Source organism: Erigeron canadensis, chromosome 4 (assembly GCF_010389155.1).
Source record: "Erigeron canadensis isolate Cc75 chromosome 4, C_canadensis_v1, whole genome shotgun sequence".
In the NCBI taxonomy this organism is placed as follows: Eukaryota; Viridiplantae; Streptophyta; class Magnoliopsida; order Asterales; family Asteraceae; genus Erigeron; species Erigeron canadensis.
Window position 1 is genome coordinate 32,671,737 of NC_057764.1, and position 21,531 is coordinate 32,693,267.

The 21,531-nt window shown below is 33.3% G+C and overlaps 2 protein-coding genes and 1 non-coding gene across 5 annotated transcripts; 2 read left to right on the forward strand and 1 right to left on the reverse strand.

Moving 5' to 3' along the window:
- Nucleotides 1-749: 749 nt before the first annotated feature.
- Nucleotides 750-1,859, forward strand: LOC122598200. The gene is made up of 3 exons (XM_043770800.1): nt 750-1,001; nt 1,253-1,606; nt 1,687-1,859. Exons 2-3 carry the CDS (start codon nt 1,295-1,297, stop codon nt 1,828-1,830), a joined length of 456 nt encoding a protein of 151 aa, XP_043626735.1. The 5' UTR covers nt 750-1,001; nt 1,253-1,294; the 3' UTR covers nt 1,831-1,859.
- A 728-nt stretch (nt 1,860-2,587) lies between these two features.
- On the reverse strand, nt 2,588-2,659 carry TRNAW-CCA. The gene has a single exon. It is a non-coding gene; the product is annotated as a tRNA-Trp (tRNA).
- A 2,692-nt stretch (nt 2,660-5,351) lies between these two features.
- Nucleotides 5,352-20,797, forward strand: LOC122595567 (elongation factor 1-gamma-like). 3 transcript variants are annotated; one of them, XM_043767951.1, is made up of 9 exons: nt 5,352-5,414; nt 5,558-5,602; nt 6,560-6,709; nt 6,804-6,864; nt 6,948-6,991; nt 7,077-7,178; nt 7,456-7,951; nt 8,580-8,924; nt 20,520-20,797. In XM_043767951.1, the coding sequence occupies exons 2-9, from the start codon at nt 5,594-5,596 to the stop codon at nt 20,552-20,554; spliced, it is 1,242 nt and encodes a 413-aa protein (XP_043623886.1). In that variant the 5' UTR covers nt 5,352-5,414; nt 5,558-5,593; the 3' UTR covers nt 20,555-20,797. The 3 variants fall into 3 exon arrangements, with proteins under 3 accessions (XP_043623886.1, XP_043623885.1, XP_043623884.1); XM_043767950.1 differs by lacking the exon at nt 20,520-20,797 and having other exon boundaries at nt 8,580-9,157; XM_043767949.1 differs by lacking the exons at nt 5,352-5,414; nt 5,558-5,602; nt 6,560-6,709; ... (3 more) ...; nt 7,456-7,951; nt 8,580-8,924 and adding exons at nt 16,615-16,720; nt 18,282-18,431; nt 18,525-18,585; ... (1 more) ...; nt 18,808-18,909; nt 19,143-19,638 and having other exon boundaries at nt 20,175-20,797.
- Nucleotides 20,798-21,531: the final 734 nt, after the last annotated feature.

The following is a 21,531-nucleotide window of genomic DNA, read 5'->3' on the forward strand; positions in this document are numbered from 1 at the left end:
TGTTTTGTTTTATATTTAGTGGAATGTGTCATGTTCCTCTCTTCAATTATCACACCCATATGGTTCCATCTACTTGGGATGGGTAATTGGGCTGGGTTGGGTTAGGTCAGACATGTATACCTTAATTAATAAGGATCCAAATAGACCAAATCGATACACAAATGTTCACGATCTCAATATGATTAATTCGTCGAAGACCACAAGGAATTGTATCGAGTCTCTTAACAAACATCAAAACAAAGTTTCATAAACCATACGAAATTAAGAATTGTTGGTTATCATTTAAACACATCTATGTGAATAAGGTGTCGTGATCTAGGCTTTTTTGTTGTTGGCAATTGGCGAATGGTTAGGCTTTAAAAGCTTAAAAGAAACGGTTCAATCAAACATGTTTATTGTTTAGCGTGTTAAAACTAACGCGAATGAGAAAATTATGTGTATTTTTTCAATTAAGACTCTATTATTAGCGTAACAAAATACGTTATTAAATTTATACGGAAAAACGAAAGAAACATGAAATAATGTAAAAATTACTCATGTTAATTAACCTGTCATCAAATGTACTAAATTTGCTACATATATGTATATAAATTACTAAAAAAGTGCCAGCGCAAGGATTAGATGAAAAGTGAAATATATTGCTTTAAAAAAGGACCAATAGGTCAGTATTGTTGTGACTCTCCAGACAACAAAGGCCCATGCTTTTGATTTCTTATAAGAGGTTTTCTCATTATATTTCTTATGGTTTCTCTAGGCAACAAGTAAGGTATAGTATTCATCAAGTTAATTAAGCATCAAGTATCATTACACACAACATAAATATTATCTATATATGGTCTTGTGCTTTGTGCTCAATAACATATGATCATATATAGAATCATAGAGAAGTGTTTTGTGTTCATTTCTCAACAAACACAATCCCCTGTGTATGTATTCGAAAGCAGCAAAAGTTGAATAAAACCTTGCGATAAATCGGAAGGCCATCTTTGTTTGGAAACAAGGTAACTAATTAAACTCATCTTTTCTTAGTCTAGAAAATAAAACCATAACTTTTTATTGTCTATTGTTCAGTTATTAAGTTATTAGTAGTTATGATGATGTTATGTCATTGTCCTAGTATATATTGCGCGCTTTAATATGCCTTCTTTCTTTATTCTTTGATGATTTATTCGAAAGATTATCTCCATATATATGTCGTTTTGACTTACTAAATTTGGAATTCTTGGTTTTATGTTTTTCGTTGTTTAATCAGGGCTGATTTGATTTTGTAATAAGAGATTCTAAAAGGACAACTATGAATGAGTTCAATTCGGAAAGGTCAAAGGCATGGAACATGTACACGAATTCTCCCCATAGCTCACCTCAAATAGGAGCTGATGGTGGAGGTGACGGCGAAGGTCCATGGAAGAACTTTGGGACATCGATGAATGCAATATCTTTTGGTTTTGTTGCCACGGCCGTCTTAATATCAATGTTCCTTATAATGGCTATATTCGAACATCTTTTTAGACCAAATGCCTCTTTCCCATTGCCTCAACAAGCCCCTAATGATCACTCTCCACACGGATCAAGGGCGATGCACAAACTCGTAGACCCCCAACCACGCGTAAGTTCATACAATAAGTGACCATCTCATTTTTATGTGGTGCATTCCATTAAAGTAACCCGTTGCTTCGTTTGTGACAGGCACAAACGACATATGCAACGGATTTCTCAGTATTGATGCCGGGCCAGCAATACCCAACCTACATTGCACATAAAACACCTCTACCTTGTTCTAGGGAAGGAGTGCAGTGGCCAAACCATCATCAACATGTATATCCTAAGTAAGGATATGATAAACTAAGCTAATTGAATTATTTTGTGGACCAATTAGTTGTACACATTGGTGAACTTAAAATATACAATACTTTTATTTATTTATTTAATCTTGGGCTATGCTTAAAATGGAAGGTTGTCCTTCTTAGAGAAGTTTCAATCAAAATTTACTTATTCACATACTAGTGCGTGTCACAAAATACTAGTGAAATTGATTAAGGTTACAAAAGTTTTGTATATTTAAGGTGTACATCATTATTTGTAAATTTCTCCTTTAGCTTTTCCAGTGCTACTTTTGTATAGACTTACTAATTTAGTTCTGTATATTTGGTTTGGAGTTTACTACTGATTTTAAGAAAAACACTGATTTTCACCAAAATATAGTAAAAAAACTCAAACTGGAAAATAGTATGATATCAACCATAGATAAGGTGATGAACCGTACACTATATTGATTTAATCATTCACCATCATATATGATTTATGATGTTGTATTGTATAAAATGTGAAAAAATATGTATTAATCATAAATAAAGTGATGATTTACATACCACCTCATTTTAATCTTACATTACAAAATATTGTAGCCTTCTCAATATATATAAATATAATCTTCCAAGATGGCCAATTGCAAAGTAGAAAATTAGTGAGTCATTTGGCAAATCCAGACATAATGGGGGGCTGTCTGTGGAAGTATCTCATACTATTAGGCGGTAATCTAATAATCTCTATTAATTACGCAAAACTGAAAAAAAAAGTTGGCAAAATATGAACCTGACGTGAATCGAACACGCAACCTTCTGATCTGGAGTCAGACGCGCTACCATTGCGCCACAGATCCTTGATATTTAATCACCGTATAAAAATGAATAACACCCATTTCAGAGTGAATATCACAAACCACATTAATCAAGCAATTTTCTTCTATTTTATGGCCAGATTATATGCTTTACATATTCAGAAATTTGGTAATGATTTTTTGTATATGATGGTAAGTGTATAATTAATCAAGCAATTTTCGTTCTAAGCATATATAAATTGTTTTGCTCTACTACATAGATCACAATGATAATGGGTTTAAGTGTTACACATTGTTATGCACCAACAATCAATATACAGACTGATAAATCTTTAACCAAATTGCTAACTAACATTTGGAAACTTCAATATCGAATGGAACTACAATAATCACTCAAACGTGTAAAGAGTCCCACATAATACAAAGACAGATTTTGTTTAACATATTCTTTAATTTATTGCCAAACGATAAGATTGAATATCAAGAAAGATCAATGAAGTGAAAACAGGATTAAGAAACTAATGGATGTATGTATGTACCATATAAAACTTTAAACATTTGAAGACCCGGTGAGATGAACCAAAAAAATTTATACTAGATTTTAGACCCGTATCCAACACTGGACATGAGATTTACGATATTATTAATATTAGATCTTCATACATTTACGTCATAAAAACTTATAATTTTAAAGAAACACAGTTTAAAGTGTTATATTTTGCAAGTTGTAGTACAATAATCATATGTTCGCCATTGTCATTATTAGCTTAGACATATTGATGGTGCATGATCACAAGTAATTTTTTTTATATGTTAAACTTTTTTTATTTAATTAAATGATTGTAAATTTTAAAAAATTCTTTAAAGTTGATGACAAAAAGTAAATATAAATTATATATTCAGGGCTAAAAAGTGTAATTTATTGATGGTAAACAAAAAAGTAAATTAATGAGAATTTTTCTACAAATTAATATAAATATTAATATAATAATATATTTAGATATTGATTATTAGGATTTTTAGTTTGTAGTTTATTTAAATGATGACATCATCAAAAGTCAATTTGATGAAATCGAACAATGTGATTGGTTAATTAATCATTAGTTCAACTGTCTTATAGTATATATATTAGATTTTAGACCCGTGTCATATACACGGGGGTACTTAGTTCCAAAAATTAGATTATTTGAAGAGGTTAAGAATATTCAAGATAAAAAGTCTTATTAATCCCGTGTCATATACACGGGTGTACTTGGTTCCAAAAATTAGATTATTTGAAAAGGTTAAGAATATTCAAGATAAAAAGTCTTATTAATTGAAAAGGAAAAAATCCTAGAAACAATCGTGAAAGATATTAAAACAAAAACATGTAAGATGTTAACAACCTAATTAAAAGTAAATGCATTCAATAGTTTGAACATTAGAAGGTTGTATCCTCCTTCATCTTTTGCAACACTTCTTTGTAGACGACATTTGTTGTGCTGTTTTTCAGCTTCCTATCTTTGTCGCAAATCAGCACCTTGAATCCTTTTTCCGACTTAACCCGAGAGATCGCAACATACAACTGTCCGTGCGTGAAAACTGGACGTTGTAGATACAGACCAACGGTCGATAAAGATTGTCCTTGACTTTTGTTGATTGTCATTGCGAAAGAAACGACCAAACGGAACCGTCTTCGATGAAACCTGAACGGTATTCTTTTAGTATATATAAAGATTAAGATTAAGATTCTTTTGAACTTGACATTGGCTTGCTGGCTGCTACATCTTTGTGTAGACTGCGGAACGTGCATTAATTTACCCATAGACGTCATATGCTAATGAGTAATGACTAGCAGGTAAAAGGGGTAGCTTATTAATTTTTGATCTTTAATCTAGGATGTATCACCGTAACTCTTATCAATTAATAACTGATTAATTTTTTTTAAAGCTATACATTAACCGGTTGTGCATCGCACAAGTCATATAACCTAGCAAAAAAAATACTTAATTAGATAAAAGGTAAAATTGTTAGTAACATTGTAAAGTTATTCATGAGTTTTGTCAATTATAGTTTTCTAACTCATTATAAAATGCATTTATACTTAAGCTGACATAACACGTTAGACACGACACAATAAAACATGACACGATAATACACGACACCAATATGAGTTGGACAGGCACACAACATGAAAACTAATTGTGATATTTTTATATACACAAACACAACACGATAACTAATAGGTTATACAATAAAACCAGTTAAAAAACTAGTTAATAGACATTTCATCTCCTAAACCGAAATTGGAAATCAAGAAAAAGCTCATGGAAATTCTTTTAACATAATAATCCTTAAGTATACAAAATTAAGTTCATATTAGTCTTAATTAATACATAATTTATTTTAAGAAAAATCAAATCTCAATATTAATAATTATAATCCCAAGAGGTGGATTTGCTAAGTACACAATATCTTATTAAATGTCTAATCGTGTCAATATGCCGAACTTTTAACAACACGAAATTTGTTAGTTTTGTGTAACATACTTGATAACTTCTTTTATTTTTTATTTTTTAAAGGTAAAACATATACGATAACTTGATTCAAAAGAAATCAAATTAAAGCAATAGATAGAAATGATAATGGGCCGTGCCCAATATAAGTTTTCGTTACTATCGAGGAGGCCCATATTTCATATACAAAACCCATAGACGTACTACTATAAATAAACCAAAACCCTAGATTTACCTTTCTCTCTATCATTCACTCACTCTTTTTTAGCTTTGGAGTAAAGCCTTCGTCTCTTCACCTTCAGGTATTTTATATCTCCATCTCTTTCCCTTCTTATATTTATATATACATACATTACCTACATCTATATATTATATTCTCACGCACATACATTTATTTATTTTTGTTTAATTTAAACACTTATTTCAATTGTTTTCACTTTTGTAGATCGGTTTCAGTAGGCGATCGTTTGTTCCATAAGCAATGGCGCTTGTGAGTTTTCACTTTTCTTAAAAGTTCAATTACAGTTTATTTTAGCAATATTTTATTTGTTTATTGATATTAAGTGTTTATAATGTATATGATTTATTTCTCAAGTTAATATTTAATATATTGTACATATAAAAATTGGCCTGCATGTTACAAAATCTGTTTTGTTTTAGCATTTGATTGTTTGTTATTATTTTGAATACTATTTTTTGTTTAGATATTTATTAATTTTGTATTAAGGGATTGTGATTTGTTAAGTTTTAGCATAATGATTGTTTGCTATTATTTTGAGTGTTATTTTTGTGTAGATATTTGTTAATTTTGTATTAAGTGATTCCGCTCTATTGTATTTGTAATGTACCTAAAATCTGTTAAGTTTTAGCATATGATTGTTTGTTATTATTTTGAGTGCTACTTTTGTTTAGATATTTATTAAGTTTGTATTAAGTGATAGTGATTTTGCTTTATTGTTACGGTAATGTACCTGAAAAATTAGTTACACTTTTCATATGATTTTTGTTTTTCGTGTGGGAGTGTATTTAGATGATACTTACGTGTAAATGTGTAATAGTGAAAATAATAAAATTACAAAATTAGGCCCTATGGTTAAACGGATTATCAGTCTCTCTCCGTAGCCACAATGGGTTCGATCAGAAAGTAATGAACTACAAGGACCAAATATAAACTGTTTTCAAACTAACTGGAATTTAGGGTTGAACGACAAAATTGGTGCATTTTATTATTACTTTTTAAGTCATTAATTATTAAGTTTTTGAAAATTCTCATTGACATTTGAATGTTAATTTCTTTTGTTTGAATAGTTCATGTATAAATTTACACTTTTGAAAGTTCTGATACTGTAGTATCTGACATAAAAACTGTGTTTTAGTCAACATCAGATATAATGATTTATGTCTGTAATGTGTATCTGTATTAACTTATGACTTAACTTGGTTGCAGGTTTTGCACAGCGCAGTTAACAAGAATACTTACAAGGCACAAATTGCTGCAGAATATGTTGGCGGTGTTGAAATAAAGTTGGTTGATAACTTTCAGATGGGTGTGTCAAATAAGACCCCTGAGTTCCTTAAGATGAACCCTATTGGAAAGGTATGCTTTCAGTTTTTACGTTAACTCATACTTTCTATGGAAGTACAAAAAGTATTATAAAATTTACCACCCTCATGGTTCGTCATTATTGCAGGTCCCTGTTCTTGAAACTTCCGAGGGAACTATTTTTGAGAGTAATGCAATTGCTCGCTATGGTAAGTGTCGAATAGTTTGTTGGTTTCAATATATATTTTCTTATAGTCGATGGTGGTTCTTATTTGTCATCTTGTTTTTGCAGTTGCCCGAGGAAGTTCCCTCTTTGGGTCTTCAGCAATTGAATATGTAGGTTTTTTTTAATAGTTCTCCATAGAAAGGTTTGCGATTCTTATTTCTGGATTCTAGTTAATTTTCTAAATTATTTTTGCAGGGTCAAATTGAACAATGGATAGACTTTTCTTCGTTTGAGCTTGATGCAAATATTGGGGGCTGGGCATACCCAAGATTGGGATTTAGGACCTACATCAAACCTGTTAGTTACTTGTTTCTCTAGACACTTTTTTTTTTTTGACTTTCAACCATTTATTATACTTCATTTTACACTGTATACAAATCTAAGTTTTGTTGTGTTGATTTAATCACTCTGTTTTAAATCATCACACACTATTGCATCTAAGTTTTTTTTATAGCTGCGGAAAGTTGTTTAGAGTTTCAAGTGTTTAACAAAATTGTCGTTACATAGTAGATACTTGTCACATCATGTTTTTTTTAGTGCGTTGTATTGATAATTTAATGTGTATGATTCGAAGGCTGAGGAGAACTACATTGCTGGCTTGAAGAGAGGGCTTGCTGCTTTGAACACATATCTAGCTTCACGTACTTTCTTGGTTGGTGATGCTGTTACCCTGGCAGACATAATTGTTACCTGTAACATGTTGTTGGGCTTTAAATTGGTGATGACAAAGAGCTTCACTTCTGAGTTTCCTCATGTTGAGAGGTATTTCTGGACCATGGTTAATCAACCAAATTTCAGCAAGATAGTTGGTGAAGTCAAGCAGACAGAAGCCGTTCCTCCTCTTTCTTCGGCAAAGAAACCAGAAGCCAAACCAAAGGAGGAGCCAAAAAAAGAAGTCAAGAAAGAAGAAGCCCTCAAACCAAAGCCTGAGGCTGCCGAGGAGGAAGAGGCGCCTAAGCCTAAGGCAAAGAATCCTCTTGATTTGCTACCTCCAAGTAAGATGGTGTTGGATGACTGGAAGAGGCTTTACTCTAACACCAAGAGTAACTTCCGTGAGGTTGCTATCAAAGGTATTTCATCTTATTGTTTATCTATTTTGTATACCAATTTAGTCTGATACTTGTGCATCTACTGTTAATAGTAGTTAGAACTTTCTGGTTATATATCCTGAAGATTTTATATATATATATATATATACTTTTCTGATCATTTGCTTTTGGCTTTTCCTTTTAACAGATCAAGTAGGTTACTAGAACTTTTAGTTTAATAAACCTGATAAGGAGCTAAAGAGTCTGGAAGTGTGTTTTTCATTGCTTAAAGTCCTTTAAATCTCTTATTATGATTATTTTCAGCAGTTTTTATATTCATATAGAATATATGATATGCGCCAGTCTTCTCTTTTTTGACATATATCTGATACATATATCTTTCTTATTTATTATAATATAAAGAGGTTGTCTACCCGTCTTTTTGATGGGTCTCAAGTTTTGTAAGTAAAATGTGTCGATTGGCTTTTTACCCAACTTGTGTTACTCAATTTGTCACCTTTTAATGCAACATTTTTGCATGTTTCCGTCTCTTGTGATTTTGGTTTTACTGATGATGTATTTGATTTTATAGACTGGCTAATTGATAAGTATCACCTTGCTATATACTACTACTGTGTATTGGAACTGATTAAAATTTTGATGGTTGTAGGTTTTTGGGACATGTATGACCCAGAGGGTTACTCTCTTTGGTTTTGCAATTACAAGTACAATGACGAGAACACTGTTTCTTTTGTGACCATGAACAAGGTTGGTGGATTCCTTCAGCGTATGGACCTTGCACGTAAGTATGCCTTTGGAAAGATGTTGATCATTGGAAACGAGCCCCCATACAAGGTGAAGGGATTGTGGCTATTCCGTGGATCAGAGATCCCCAAATTTGTAATGGATGAGTGCTATGACATGGAGCTCTTTGAGTGGACCAAGGTTGATCTTTCAGACGAGGCACAAAAGGAGCGAGTGAATCAAATGATTGAGGATCAAGAGCCTTTTGAGGGTGAAGCTCTTTTGGATGCAAAATGCTTTAAGTGAGAGGTACACTGGTGCAATGTTCTGGGTGATGCAGATTTTATCAAATTATGGCAGCTGTGGATGTTTTTTTTGGTGTCTGTTTCTAGGTATATGTGAACTTTGGTTTCTTGATGTTAAAACCTATAGTTATCCAGTTTTGGTCTTCTAATTACTGGTTCCAGAGTATACTCTCATGAAGTAAACGGCTATGTTTTGATTGTTTGTGGTGTTTCTTGCTCATTTAAAAATCAAAATGTTTTGCGAGTTGAATGTTATTTTCAAAAAATGAATATCTTACGACTATGTATCAAGGTATACCATGATGCATTATACGTGAAATTGACTCCCCTGGTGACCAAAGTATGTTGACCTAGTGAGTCAATCTAGTTGTTTAAAAACGTTATTAAAAATTCAACATTTTGTATGTGTAGTAGAAGTGTTTTGGAATAGCAAACAGTGTAGTACTATAAACCAAGTTACTAGAAACAGGTAGAAAACTTATGTTTTTTTGTTTTTGTAAGAGCACAAAAGCTTATCAAATCAAGCCTCTATTTATCCAGAGTGGTGGTAGAGGAATCTCGCCGTCATGTGTCACGAATTGAATGGAAAGTCTAATTCCGACTAGGCCACCCAAAAAAAGAACCTTTTGACTCAAAATTTAACCTGCCATCTGTGCTGCTGCGAACGGTTTCATCCCTAATAGTTGGTTTGCCATGCTTTATCCATCTCCCAAAACATGCAAGACAGATTGTTAGTCACTATTTATCAAAAACAACATTGATTTATATTTTTATACATTTAATCACTTAAAAAAACAGGCCTAAAAGTTTGTTACTTTTTAGTCAACCTAAGCTTATTCCACCACAATAAATCCCATTTTGTCTCCATGACTCGTTGCAGTGATAGTGGAAATGAAAGGCAGTGGTGTAGATTGAGGGAGGCGGTAGAGAAGAAAGGAGACGATAGAGGGTAATAGAAAGTGGATTAAAGTGTATTATAATTAAGAGTATGAGGAAAAGGGGGTATATAAGTGTTTTAAGTTTAAATAGGATATTTTAGGAAGGAAAAAAAAATATGTTTAAGGGGTATTATGGGAATAAAATGTGTTTAATTTTTAAAAATAAAAAACTAAAATAAAAAACCAATACGCTTTATAGAGGTTTATAGATATAGATAGATTTATAGATTTTAGATTTATAGATAAGGCTTTAACATAATTAAGTTTTTAAAGAAATTAAGTAACAATTTAAAAAAATTCCATTAATTTCAAAATGGTTTTGATATCCACATTTAATTTCAAAATGATTTCGAAATTAAATGAGAGTATGTTGTTTAAATGCAAGAATATCTCATTTTGAAGTTGACAACTACGTGGGATTTTCATTGCTATGTTAGGGATAGGGATGGTGCTTAATTGGAATTTTCCTAATAAATCATGCATATATAGTTGAGTAAAACGTCTGGCAAGTTTTTAAGCTTCTTCACTTTTCTCAACTTATTATCATTTATCTATCAATCCATGATACATCGAAACTAGTAGTGATCCTACAATTTGCCTTATTATATTGTAATTCCCTTTATCATGTCTAATAGGATTCTTTCTTGAACAATCGCATTTTATTTGTTTTTCTTAGCAGCTAATTATATATAAATTCTAAGTATTTGATTATGATTGTCAGGTGATCAGGTCCCTACTCAAATATTGTGCCTGTTATTTTCGCAAACCATGGATCAAAAGATGTGTACGACATTGACATTGTCTTTGACGACGACGATGACTTGGCTGCCTGTCGAATAATAGAAAAACCATATATTCATAACATTCTTGGAATACAAGAAGAACCGCGTCAACTCCCAGAGAAGTGAGTTATCATTATTCATTACACATTACCTGCTTTGAACCTTTTGACCTTAAATAATTTCATGAATATCATTCAAAAATGTTTGGTTTGAAACTGAGTAAATGACTACACATAACGCGCATTTTATACATATTTTCTGTCTAATATTCAAATTGTCATGATGTGGTTTTTCACATATTTTTGTATTGACGCATTCGCCAGTAAATTGGTTGAAATTTCCACCTCTATGTTAGTTTATAAGTTCTGAATCTTTTTATTTAGTTTATTTTTGGTTTTTTTGTTTGATACCAGATACGAACAACTTTCAGAGCTTTTCGCAACTGTGCTACTCTCTCTGGTGATGCTTGATGACCAGGAGGGCTTAACTATATATGATAACATATTGCCTCCATGTTAAAATACACATAGGAAGGTATAGTAGGGGCCGGCCAGCTTTTTGTTTTTTGGTTTTTGAAGAAGTGTTTTTAAGTCAATTTTTTTGAAACTTTACATTCTAACTAAACCATCTTATATGGTTATTTTTAATTTTCAGGGATCTCACATATAGCGATCTTGCACTGATGGAGTTGTTTCTTCCTGAGGCTGTTACGAATAATAAAATCTATTTGTAAAATCCCGATACCTTATGCATGGACCCACACTTGAAAGTTACAGTGCGTTATGATGTCGTGGCTGGTCACACTGAATGCTCTGATGTTGTAGCTCTTTCTAGGGAATTTGACTCTAGGCTATTCAAACATTTCGATTATTACGGAGAGGTAATTCTATCCCTTCTTTAGCTACCTTTTTCCGAATCCTTCCAAGGTTATTGATGTCCCTGGGGCTGAACTTTTGTACCCTTTTAACACAAAACAGAACATAATTATTCGAATGAATTCTAAAGTGCACTCATCAAATGAGGAACTACGAGATATTTGGCAACCCTTTCCAGAAGAAGTTAAAGAATATACGATTACGGATTTATCATCATCATCTTCAGTTCTTAGGGGAGAAATCAGTTCTGCTACTAGGGTAAAATTCTTTGATCAATGCTTTGTTATGGTTACACATCATGCATGATTAATAGGTTTGTGATTTGCCTAAGCTTGAACTACAAAATCTGTACAATAAATGGAAGATCACAGATTCTCCGAATCTTTGGTCAGTGGACTCGTTAAGCCCTTAGGAACCACCAAGTGTAGATGAAGCTGAGATACGTGATGCATTTCATATGCCTCTAATCTGCAAAGATTGAACTGTCATCGTGTCTTGAAACCTCTAATCTGTCAATTCCAAGGAGATCAGTAGGATCTGAACATAACAAGCTTAATAGCATGTGTAGTCAGAATACAATACAATGAAAAGCGGTTTGCTTGCAAACAGGTTCTCGGAGATATATCTCAATTACTGATGATGAAGGTGTATTACTTGAGGGAGAAACCACTTTTGCCGCTGGTCCTTCTTCCAAGTTACAATTCAAAGCTTACTTTTAGCTTTCTGTATAAGCCATGATTATGATCAATATCTAATTCTTTGATGCTTCAGTATTGGTATGATACTTCCGTACATGTGGAGACTTAGCATGGACCTGTTGGGAAATCTAAAATCTTTAAAAACAAGTTAAATGAACATCTGAAAGTGTTAGGAAGTGGCTCAAAGTGTATAATTTCATGCCTACATGATGCTATATTAATGTTTTACTATAACAGAAAAGTTCATTCTTATAGAATCTCATTAATTCATACATTAAACCATAATCCTTGTCCAAACTCGTTTTGCCATTTCTAGTTTGTGCTACTGTGATAGTGCTTGTGATTCTTGGTGCCACTTTTACATTCTATATTCATATACAACTTCGTTAAAGCTCCTAACAACACTCTTTTCACTGATTGGTGGAGGATAAAACATTTTTAGGAGTTTGTATGCAAAGAAATACACTTTGGAATTCGACCCATTTGACCCGTTTAATTTTTTATGTTGTTACTTTACTAAAGGTTTTCATTAGACACTCCAAAAATAAAGTTTTTCTAAAATTGACCCCTTCACAAGAGGTTGGGCCGAAAAGCCACCTCTACTATTTCAAAAGCTTAATTCTGTGTTCATTGAAACAAAGCATTTTTAAGGTTGTTTAGTACTTGATGTAGTGATTATTTATCTATAAGCATGTTGTCGGGTAAAAAAGGAGTGTCAAGTTCAGAGTATAGATAATATAGATATAGATAGTAGCGTCATTGTGCTATCATTTATGCTCACAAATTAGTTTATGTTGTGACTAGTTGCCAGCAAGCATTTGTTAAACGAGTGTAATTTCAGATACAATATTCTGTAGTAGTGACATTTTGCTAGTATTATTTATGCTCACACACTAACACACTTCTTGCATTCATTAGCACAACTACACAACAAAGGGTCAGAACTGAAGTCCATCACATGAAAAGCTTACGTGATTATGCAACCAAAATGCTCAAGGTTGGTTATTAATATATCTGTTTATTTTATTTGAAGGTGGCCAAAATGGGTGGGATGGTTAACGGGTCAAATGTAACGGTTCAAAATGGGCCAGGCAGGGTTAGGTTGGGTTGGAGTTTATCACTGAAAAACCTACATGATTATGCAACTAAGACAGTCAAGGTTGATTATCAATATATCTGTTTATTTTATTTGAAGGTGGCCAACTTGGGTGGGATGGTTAACGGCTCGTAGCGTGTAACTGCAACGGTTCGATATGGGCTGGGCAGGGTTAGCTTGGATTGACCTAAAACACCCGGTTCAAAGTTTCTCATTTCTTTTTAAGATTTGTTTTTCTGAAAGCTGTAACGAATGTCGCATTGTTTCTATAATTAGCATTAGAAAAGCTGTAACTCTTTTATGTTAATTTAAACTTGTACTCGTATTTGATTTTCATACAGGTTACTATCATTGGAATTTGGGTTTATCTAAAAGTAATCATTTGTGGCTTTCGGTAGCTTTAGTAGAACTTTTAGGAAACTTTTATGCAACAATGTTACGAAGTTTGGTACTCTTTGTGTTTCTGGAAGTTGTTACATATTTAAGGCGGATTATTAATAAGTTTTTGGCCGAGGTGGAAACGTATTTGCCACAATCTTGTGCGTTTTAAGCAACAATGTAGAAAGTTTCTCTTTTGTGTTTTTGTCAATTCTTGCAAATTTAGGATTTTTTTTATTTTTAATTATTTTATTTGTTTGTTTAATGGGTAACATCTTAATCATATGGAAAATGATAAATATGTCTAATAAATAGGCTTAAAAAAGAGATCATGCCATGTGACAAAATCAAAGGCATAGATGATGAAAAAGAATTCTTGGAAAACATGTACTCGTATCATCTTATGTATGGTCTAGACATATTATTAGATATATAAATTAGGCATTATATATCATTATCCTTAAATAAGTGTTTTACTATTATAAATTAATAAAATATTCATGCATATGTGGCTATGAAGCCCTCTCTTTGCATCTTCACAAATTTTTTTTTAAGGTTATACAAAGTCCAATAAAAAAATTTTATATTAAATAAAAGAGGATTGTTGTGACACAATCATTCCATAAATATTGTTTATTTGTTACATCTAAATTATTTCTTAAAATTAAGTTTTATTTTTTAAAAAATTTATTTATGATGTCATAATCACTTTTCTTCTTACAATTTATTACATTTTTATTTTTGTTATTTTATAATGTTGTTTTTTAAAAAACTATATATTTTTTAATTTTTTAGTGACAAATCACTAATAAATTATACATTGTCTTTTAAGTTTCATCATTTAAATAATCTTGTCATAACAGATTTTTAATTATCCACATATTATGCAAGTTAATAAACTAATTATAACTTATAAGATGTACTATTTTGACTTTTGAGGATACGAGTATTGTTAAACTATCGCAACTTTAAGAATCAATCCGGAAAGACAACATTAGATACCTCAGAACTAAGAAGAATGGCAGCCGATGAGATTTACCTTCTTTAGGACAGGAAGGAAGAGAGCATTACAAATTGCCCTATTCGATCTAGTCTCTTCCATTATCGATACCCGTACATACTAAGATCTAGGTAGCAAAGGGAAATGTGTTTTTATAGAACTTTGATTGATATGCCTGGGTTAAACCCGGGTTAATTAGCTAGTTCAGGAAAAAACCCAATAGATGTCATTACAGAGAGTCGAATGCAAAATCTATGGGTAAACAACAACTTATTAAGCTTGTGTGAACTATTTCGTGTTTTTTTTTCTACAATTGCCTGGGAAGTCCTCTTCTTTGGGTCTTTACAAATAGAATATGTAAGTTCTATTTTCCTTTTTGTTTTATTTTTTTTAGTATATTTGGACAGGGCCAAATTGAGCAGCGGATCTGGGCCATCTGGCAATTAAAAAATTAGTCACTTGATGCAAAATGCTTAATGGTACCTTGTTTTGGGTATGGAGATCTATCAAACCATGGTTGGCGTAGGAGCTTTTTTGGTGTGTATTTAGGTACATTAGATGCGCTCTTTGGTGTCATTATGTTAAAACCGAAATCTATAACTAATTTGGACCCGGTTTTGACTCTTATATAGAAACGCAACCATAAAAAATTTAAACAAAAAATAGTGTTACTCAACAAATAATAACAACTACAATGTTTAAACAGATATGCACTTGTAATGTTGTACCGTCTATAAAAGTTCATTCTACCGTCTACTTCTATTTTTTTACTAGTTAAGCAACCCGGGTTTAACCCGGAATTTTAATAAAACTTTTGTTAATAATTTCTTGATTTGTACGTGTAATTCATTTCATCTATCTATTTGTATTACCCTAAAAACCTTTGTTAATAATTTCTCTCCTGCCACCACCACCCGTTGTCGTTGTCGCTGCCACCACCACCACACCGCTACATCACGTGGGCAAGTGACTGGTATATTTAATTTTAGCATTTTGAGTTAATTGCAGGATTCGTCTTTGTGGTTTACCGATTTTCGTGGTTTACATCTCTGTTAAGTTTTTTTAAACAAAACCGTCCAAACTTGTCATATTATTTGCAAGTTACGTCCCTGTGGCTAACGACGTTATTAATTTGGCCGTTAAGTCGACACACGTGAGGTGCACGTGAGGGCAGTTTTGTAATCTGCCACCCACAAACAATTTTGTAATTGCATGATTCGTCCCTGTGGTTTGTCCAATGGGGAAGCTCATCAATGCGGATTTTGCATTTTTAACCAACCCATCAACAGGTTTGCTTAGTTGTATACTCCGAACGTTGTTTAATCTCACTGTCAGAAAATCAATGACGGTTTGCAAATTTTCGAAAAACCCATCAAACTTTTTATGCGCGTGATCCCATTTAACGTAAAAAATTTGACGACATCAACCAGAGGGATGGAACATGCAACAAATTTGCGTACTTTTGATCTATTCCACGAAAATTCTTGAGTAGGGATGTAAACCACTAAAATGGACAAACCACAGGGACGAATCGTGCAGTTACAAAGTTATTTGTGGGTGTCAGATTACAAAACTGCCCTCACGTGCAACTCACATGCGTCGACTTAACGGCTAAATAATAACGTCGTTAGCCACAGGGATGTAACTTGCAAAGAATATGACAAGTTTGGACGGTTTTGTTTAAAAAAACTTAATAGGGATGTAAACCACGAAAATGGGTAAACCACATGGATGAATCCAGCAATTAACTCTAGCATTTTTAAACAAATACTGTAGCTCTTAATTAAAAAATAATAATTTTCCGTTCAAAAAAAAAAAAAAAAAAAAAATTTTAGAAGAACGGCTTGCTGGCCTGGCACCCAAGTATATTTAGCCCACACTTTGTTTCCATTGACTTATATTACATTGTATTTGTATTACCCTAAAAACTAAGTCGGCCATCAAAACAAATCAAATCAGAATACGATTCAATCATTGAGCCCCAAAATGGCACTCGTGAGTTTTTTTTTTACTTAATAATTTATTTGCTCTGCTTCTTCTTTATTATGCTTATATATAATATATGATTACTATTACAATTATGTTTGTGTTGTTAGAACTATTTTTTTTTTTACTGATTTAGCTTAGCTAGGCTTTTATTAAAACTATTTTTTGTTTTTGTATTTTATTAATATTAAGTTAAATTTTCTTGTAATCCATTTCATCTATCTATCTATCTTAGTTATAGTAAATCAATCTTAGAAGTTGTTCTGTGTGATTTTGGGATTTAATATTATTATATGCCCTTTTTGCTATCAGTATTTTTGTGTGATTAAATCTGCTTTATTTTATTATTATTATTATTTTTTTTGTTAATATCAGGTTATGGATTTGTAAAAACTGGTCTAACTTAAAAAGGATGCCTTTAGCTGCAGAAATTTTTCTCGAAATATTTTTTTGTTAGAAAATGAAAGGGAGGCATAATTATGTCTTGAAAACTACTGAAAACGTTTTTTATTTTCTATTATGTTTGGGAAGGAAATTAGGGGGTGCCGATAGTTGTTAGAATCCACCACTGCCACTCGATATCACCTCTGACAGCCGCCATCCGACATCATTTCCGACAACCGCCATCACCTCCAACAGCCGCCACCATCCATCCTCCTTAACACCCCCACCACGCCACCCATCCTCCTTCGGAAAGCAAGTGCCACCACTGATCCACCACCAACAATCAACCACCACGTTACAAATGATAATGATTTCAGTATATACTGGGTGTATGTGTGACTTTTATATATATATGTGTGTGTGTGTGTGTGTGTTTCGTTGTATGGTGGCCGGAGAGATTATTGTGATGGTGGCCGGAGATCATTTCTGGTGGTAGTTGATGTTTATTGTGTGTGTGTGTGTGTGTGTGAGAGAGAGAGAGAGAGAGAGAGAGAGAGTTGTAGTTGGTGTGAACCTTTCAAGAAAAAAAATCAGAGGGCGTGAGTTAATAATGATAATAATTGTTATTTTCATTTCTGAAAAGCTGCAAAATGAGAAGCATACAACACACATAGAAATTACGTTGTGTATATACTGGCATTTCATTTATATCATTGTTCTATGTTATATATGGAGGATTAACCACACGAATGATTGCTGAGTATAACCAAGCAACTTTTATTCAATGAAATTTTCTTCATTATAATCAAATTTGGACCAGTTCTCTTGTTTTTGAAGCGCACCTCAGATACTTTTCCGTTTTTCTATAATTAAACATTCGCGAAGTACCCTGTTAACTTTCAGCCTACGATTGTTTGTTGTTTTTTTTTAATGTTATTCCTGGCTGGTGGAGTTGGAGATTGAAAAAAATGCATCAACCTTTAAATGGATGGAGCAAAATTTTATGCATATATTTTAGGCCTATTTATATTTACTTTATGAGGTGTTGGTGTTACATTGTACAGTACATGTCGTGCCTTCTGGATTCTTAAAACGAGGGGTTATGTCAGTTTGAGATCACTTGATAGGTGTATTATTTTGGTATTTGTTCACATTTTGTTTGATATATTCGGTGACTTTGTTGCAGATCATGCATGCTGGACGGGTAAACAAGAATGTTTACAAGGCTCTAATTGCTGCAGAATATGTTGGCGTTGATATTAAAATGGCTGATAATTTTGAGATGGGCGTGTCAAATAAGGCTCCTGAGTTTCTAAAGATGAACCCTATTGGAAAGGTAGAGTGTATTCTTTGTTTAATCTGATTCACACGTTTCACTATGTACTTCACTTTATAAAATGGTTTCTCAAATGATTAAGCATGTGTGCAGATTCCTGTCCTTGAGACTCCTGATGGGGCGGTATTTGAGAGTAATGCGATTGCTCGTTATGGTGAGTGGCAAATTAGCCTTTTGATTCTTATCTTCATTTGATTTTCGGTTGTGGTGCTTATTTTGTTTTCTTGGTTTCTCAGTTGCCCATGGAAGCTCTCTCTTTGGGTCTTCAAAAATAGAATATGTACGTTCAATTTTGTTTATTGTGTTATTTTCACACATTGAAGGTATAACATTATGTATAATAAGCTGATGTATTTTTCTTAAAATATTTGTACAGGGTCAAATCGAGCAGTGGATAGACTTTTCTTCGTTTGAGCTTGATGCAAATTTAATGGGATGGTTACGGCCAAGAGTGGGATATGGCAACTACATCAAACCTGTTAGTCACTTCTTTTTCTCTGCTGTTCGTTTTCTTAGGTTTTGCTTCTTTAATTGTTTTTTACTATGAGAAACTTTTTCTTGCCAACCTTCTGGTGAAGTGTCTTTCTTATACACTACCTAAAATGGAAAGTAATTGTATCCAGGCTCTTAAATTTGGCATTGTAACAACTTTTGTTATTACATGATTTATGGAAAGAGTCCTGCTGATAAATTTGTATGCATAATTTGAAGGTTGAGGAGAACTATATTTCTGGCGTGAAGAGAGGTCTTGATGCTTTGAACACGCATCTTGCGTCGCGTACTTTTTTGGTTGGTGATGCTGTGACCTTGGCTGACATCATCATGACATGCAACTTGTTGTTGGGTTTTAAATTGCTGATGACAAAGAGCTTCACATCTGAGTTTCCACATGTTGAGAGGTATTTCTGGACCATGATTAATCAACCAAATTTCAGCAAGATAACTGGTGAATTGAATCAAGCAGAAGCAGTTCCTCCTCTTCCTTCAGCAAAGAAACCAGAGGCCAAACCAAAAGAGGAGCCTAAGAAAGAAGCCAAGAAAGAAGAGGCCCCTAAGCCGAAGCCCGAAGCTGCAGAGGAAGAAGAGGCACCAAAGCCTAAGGCAAAGAATCCTCTTGATCTACTACCTCCAAGCAAGATGGTTTTGGATGACTGGAAGAGGCTGTACTCCAACACTAAGAGTAACTTCCGCGAGGTTGCAATCAAAGGTATTTCTACACTTATTTTTTTAATCTATATCTTGTACCATTTGAAGCAGGAATTATACCTTTGATTTTAGTACTAGTTAATACCATTTATAGGCTATTAGGTATTTAGAGTGGTTGCTTTTCTATGTCAGTATGAAACTAGTTAGCTCCTAAGTGTTTTTGTTGCCTTGAATCGTTTAAATTGTTTTATTGTAGGAAGTAGAGTATTGTATAAGTATTTCTATAGTTTTGTTATCACAGTGGACACATGCATCTTTCTTTGAACAAATGAAAAAATGTGGCAATTTAAAGTATTATTTTTTGGTTTCAAATTTGTACCAAGAAGAACCTCTTTTGTCATCTCGTAGATGAATATTTGGCTTTTATTTTGGTTGTTTCCTAGTGTTACTTGTGATGGATCCATGCTATTTTAGATAATGATTTAATGGGTTATCAAGTGTTAATACATGGCCACTTGACTGTTAGAATAAAATAATGTCATGCTATTTGAACTACCCTTGGGGATATTGGCTGATTAACTTTTTTACCCGTTGCAGGTTTTTGGGACATGTTTGATCCTGAGGGTTACTCTCTTTGGTTTTGCAATTATAAGTACAATGATGAGAACACTGTCTCATTTGTGACCATGAACAAGGTTGGTGGATTCCTCCAGCGTATGGACCTTGCACGGAAGTACGCCTTTGGAAAGATGTTGATCATTGGAAACGAGCCCCCATACAAGGTGAAGGGATTGTGGCTGTTCCGCGGACCAGAGATCCCAAAGTTTGTAATGGATGAGTGCTATGACATGGAGCTCTTTGAGTGGACCAAGGTTGATCTTTCAGATGAGGCACAAAAGGAGCGAGTGAATCAAATGATTGAGGATCAAGAGCCTTTTGAGGGTGAAGCTCTTCTGGATGCAAAATGCTTCAAGTGAGGTAAAATGGCGTGTTGTTTTGAGATAGGACAATCCATAAGATCTTGTTGGTGTAGTAGGTTACCCATTTAAGTGTGCTTTTAGATATATGCGAACTATCCAGTTTTGATTGTTGCTGTCTTTATGTTCAAAATGGTTTACAGATTAAACAATGTATGTGTAGAATATGGATAACACAAAAACTCATTCTATATGCATGTGAACTATGTTTGTGATATTATTTAACATGCTAGAATTTCTCGAGATTTGGTCTTTAATAGTTTGGGCTCTGGAGTATACATTCACAAGGTTAATGAATGTAGTTGTCTTTGCTTTCAAAATAGTTTGCAAGTTGGATAATGTCGATTCCTCTAAACATGTGAGGATATAGATAATCATATTCTTTACGGTAGGTGATTTGATTAGTCCAAATTAGTGTTTTGTTTGCTATCTATTTTGATTACGTGGATGTATTGTTAATTAATAGGGGTGTTATATGTTTTATCTCAAAACTATCATAATATATCAGAGGAAGGTGGTTATGTCTTGAATTAGAACGATGCTTGTACCCTTTCACCCCTGGATTAAACAGTAAAGTCGACCCCTTAGCTATATTCACCCTCGGATGATGCAGTAAAGTCGACTGCCAACTCTGTGCATAAAGCTTGAATATAAAGTCTGGCGACCACCACCACCAAGTGACTGCCGACTTTCTCTTCGGAATGTTATAAGCTTGCTTTCTCTCTGTTAAGCTTATGATCAGAAACTAGAAATCTTTCATGGTACTCACATGAATTCTTGATTGCATATAGTCTTTAACCGGTCGATTTTTTGGGCGGTTTTTTAGTTACTGGTTACTTTTCAATGATTTCCAACAGAGTCCAAAGGCATCTGGTGATGATCACCAGAGCTGGCGTAGATGTAAGGTATATGAAAGTTGGGCCAAATAGAAATGTCCATCCAGTCGACCTGGATCAACCTGTATCAGGTTGGCGGGT

Excerpts from the sequence above, each read along its gene's own strand:
- LOC122598200 (XM_043770800.1), top strand. The coding sequence starts at position 1,295 with ATGAATGAGTTCAATTCGGAAAGGTCAAAGGCATGGAACATGTACACG. Across the intron at positions 1,607-1,686 it reads TCGTAGACCCCCAACCACGC|GCACAAACGACATATGCAAC; the intron begins GTAAGTTCATAC and ends CGTTTGTGACAG.
- LOC122595567 (XM_043767951.1), top strand. Across the intron at positions 6,992-7,076 it reads GGTCTTCAGCAATTGAATAT|GGTCAAATTGAACAATGGAT; the intron begins GTAGGTTTTTTT and ends TTATTTTTGCAG. Across the intron at positions 8,925-20,519 it reads GGATCAAGAGCCTTTTGAGG|GTGAAGCTCTTCTGGATGCA; the intron begins GTGAAGCTCTTT and ends AGCCTTTTGAGG.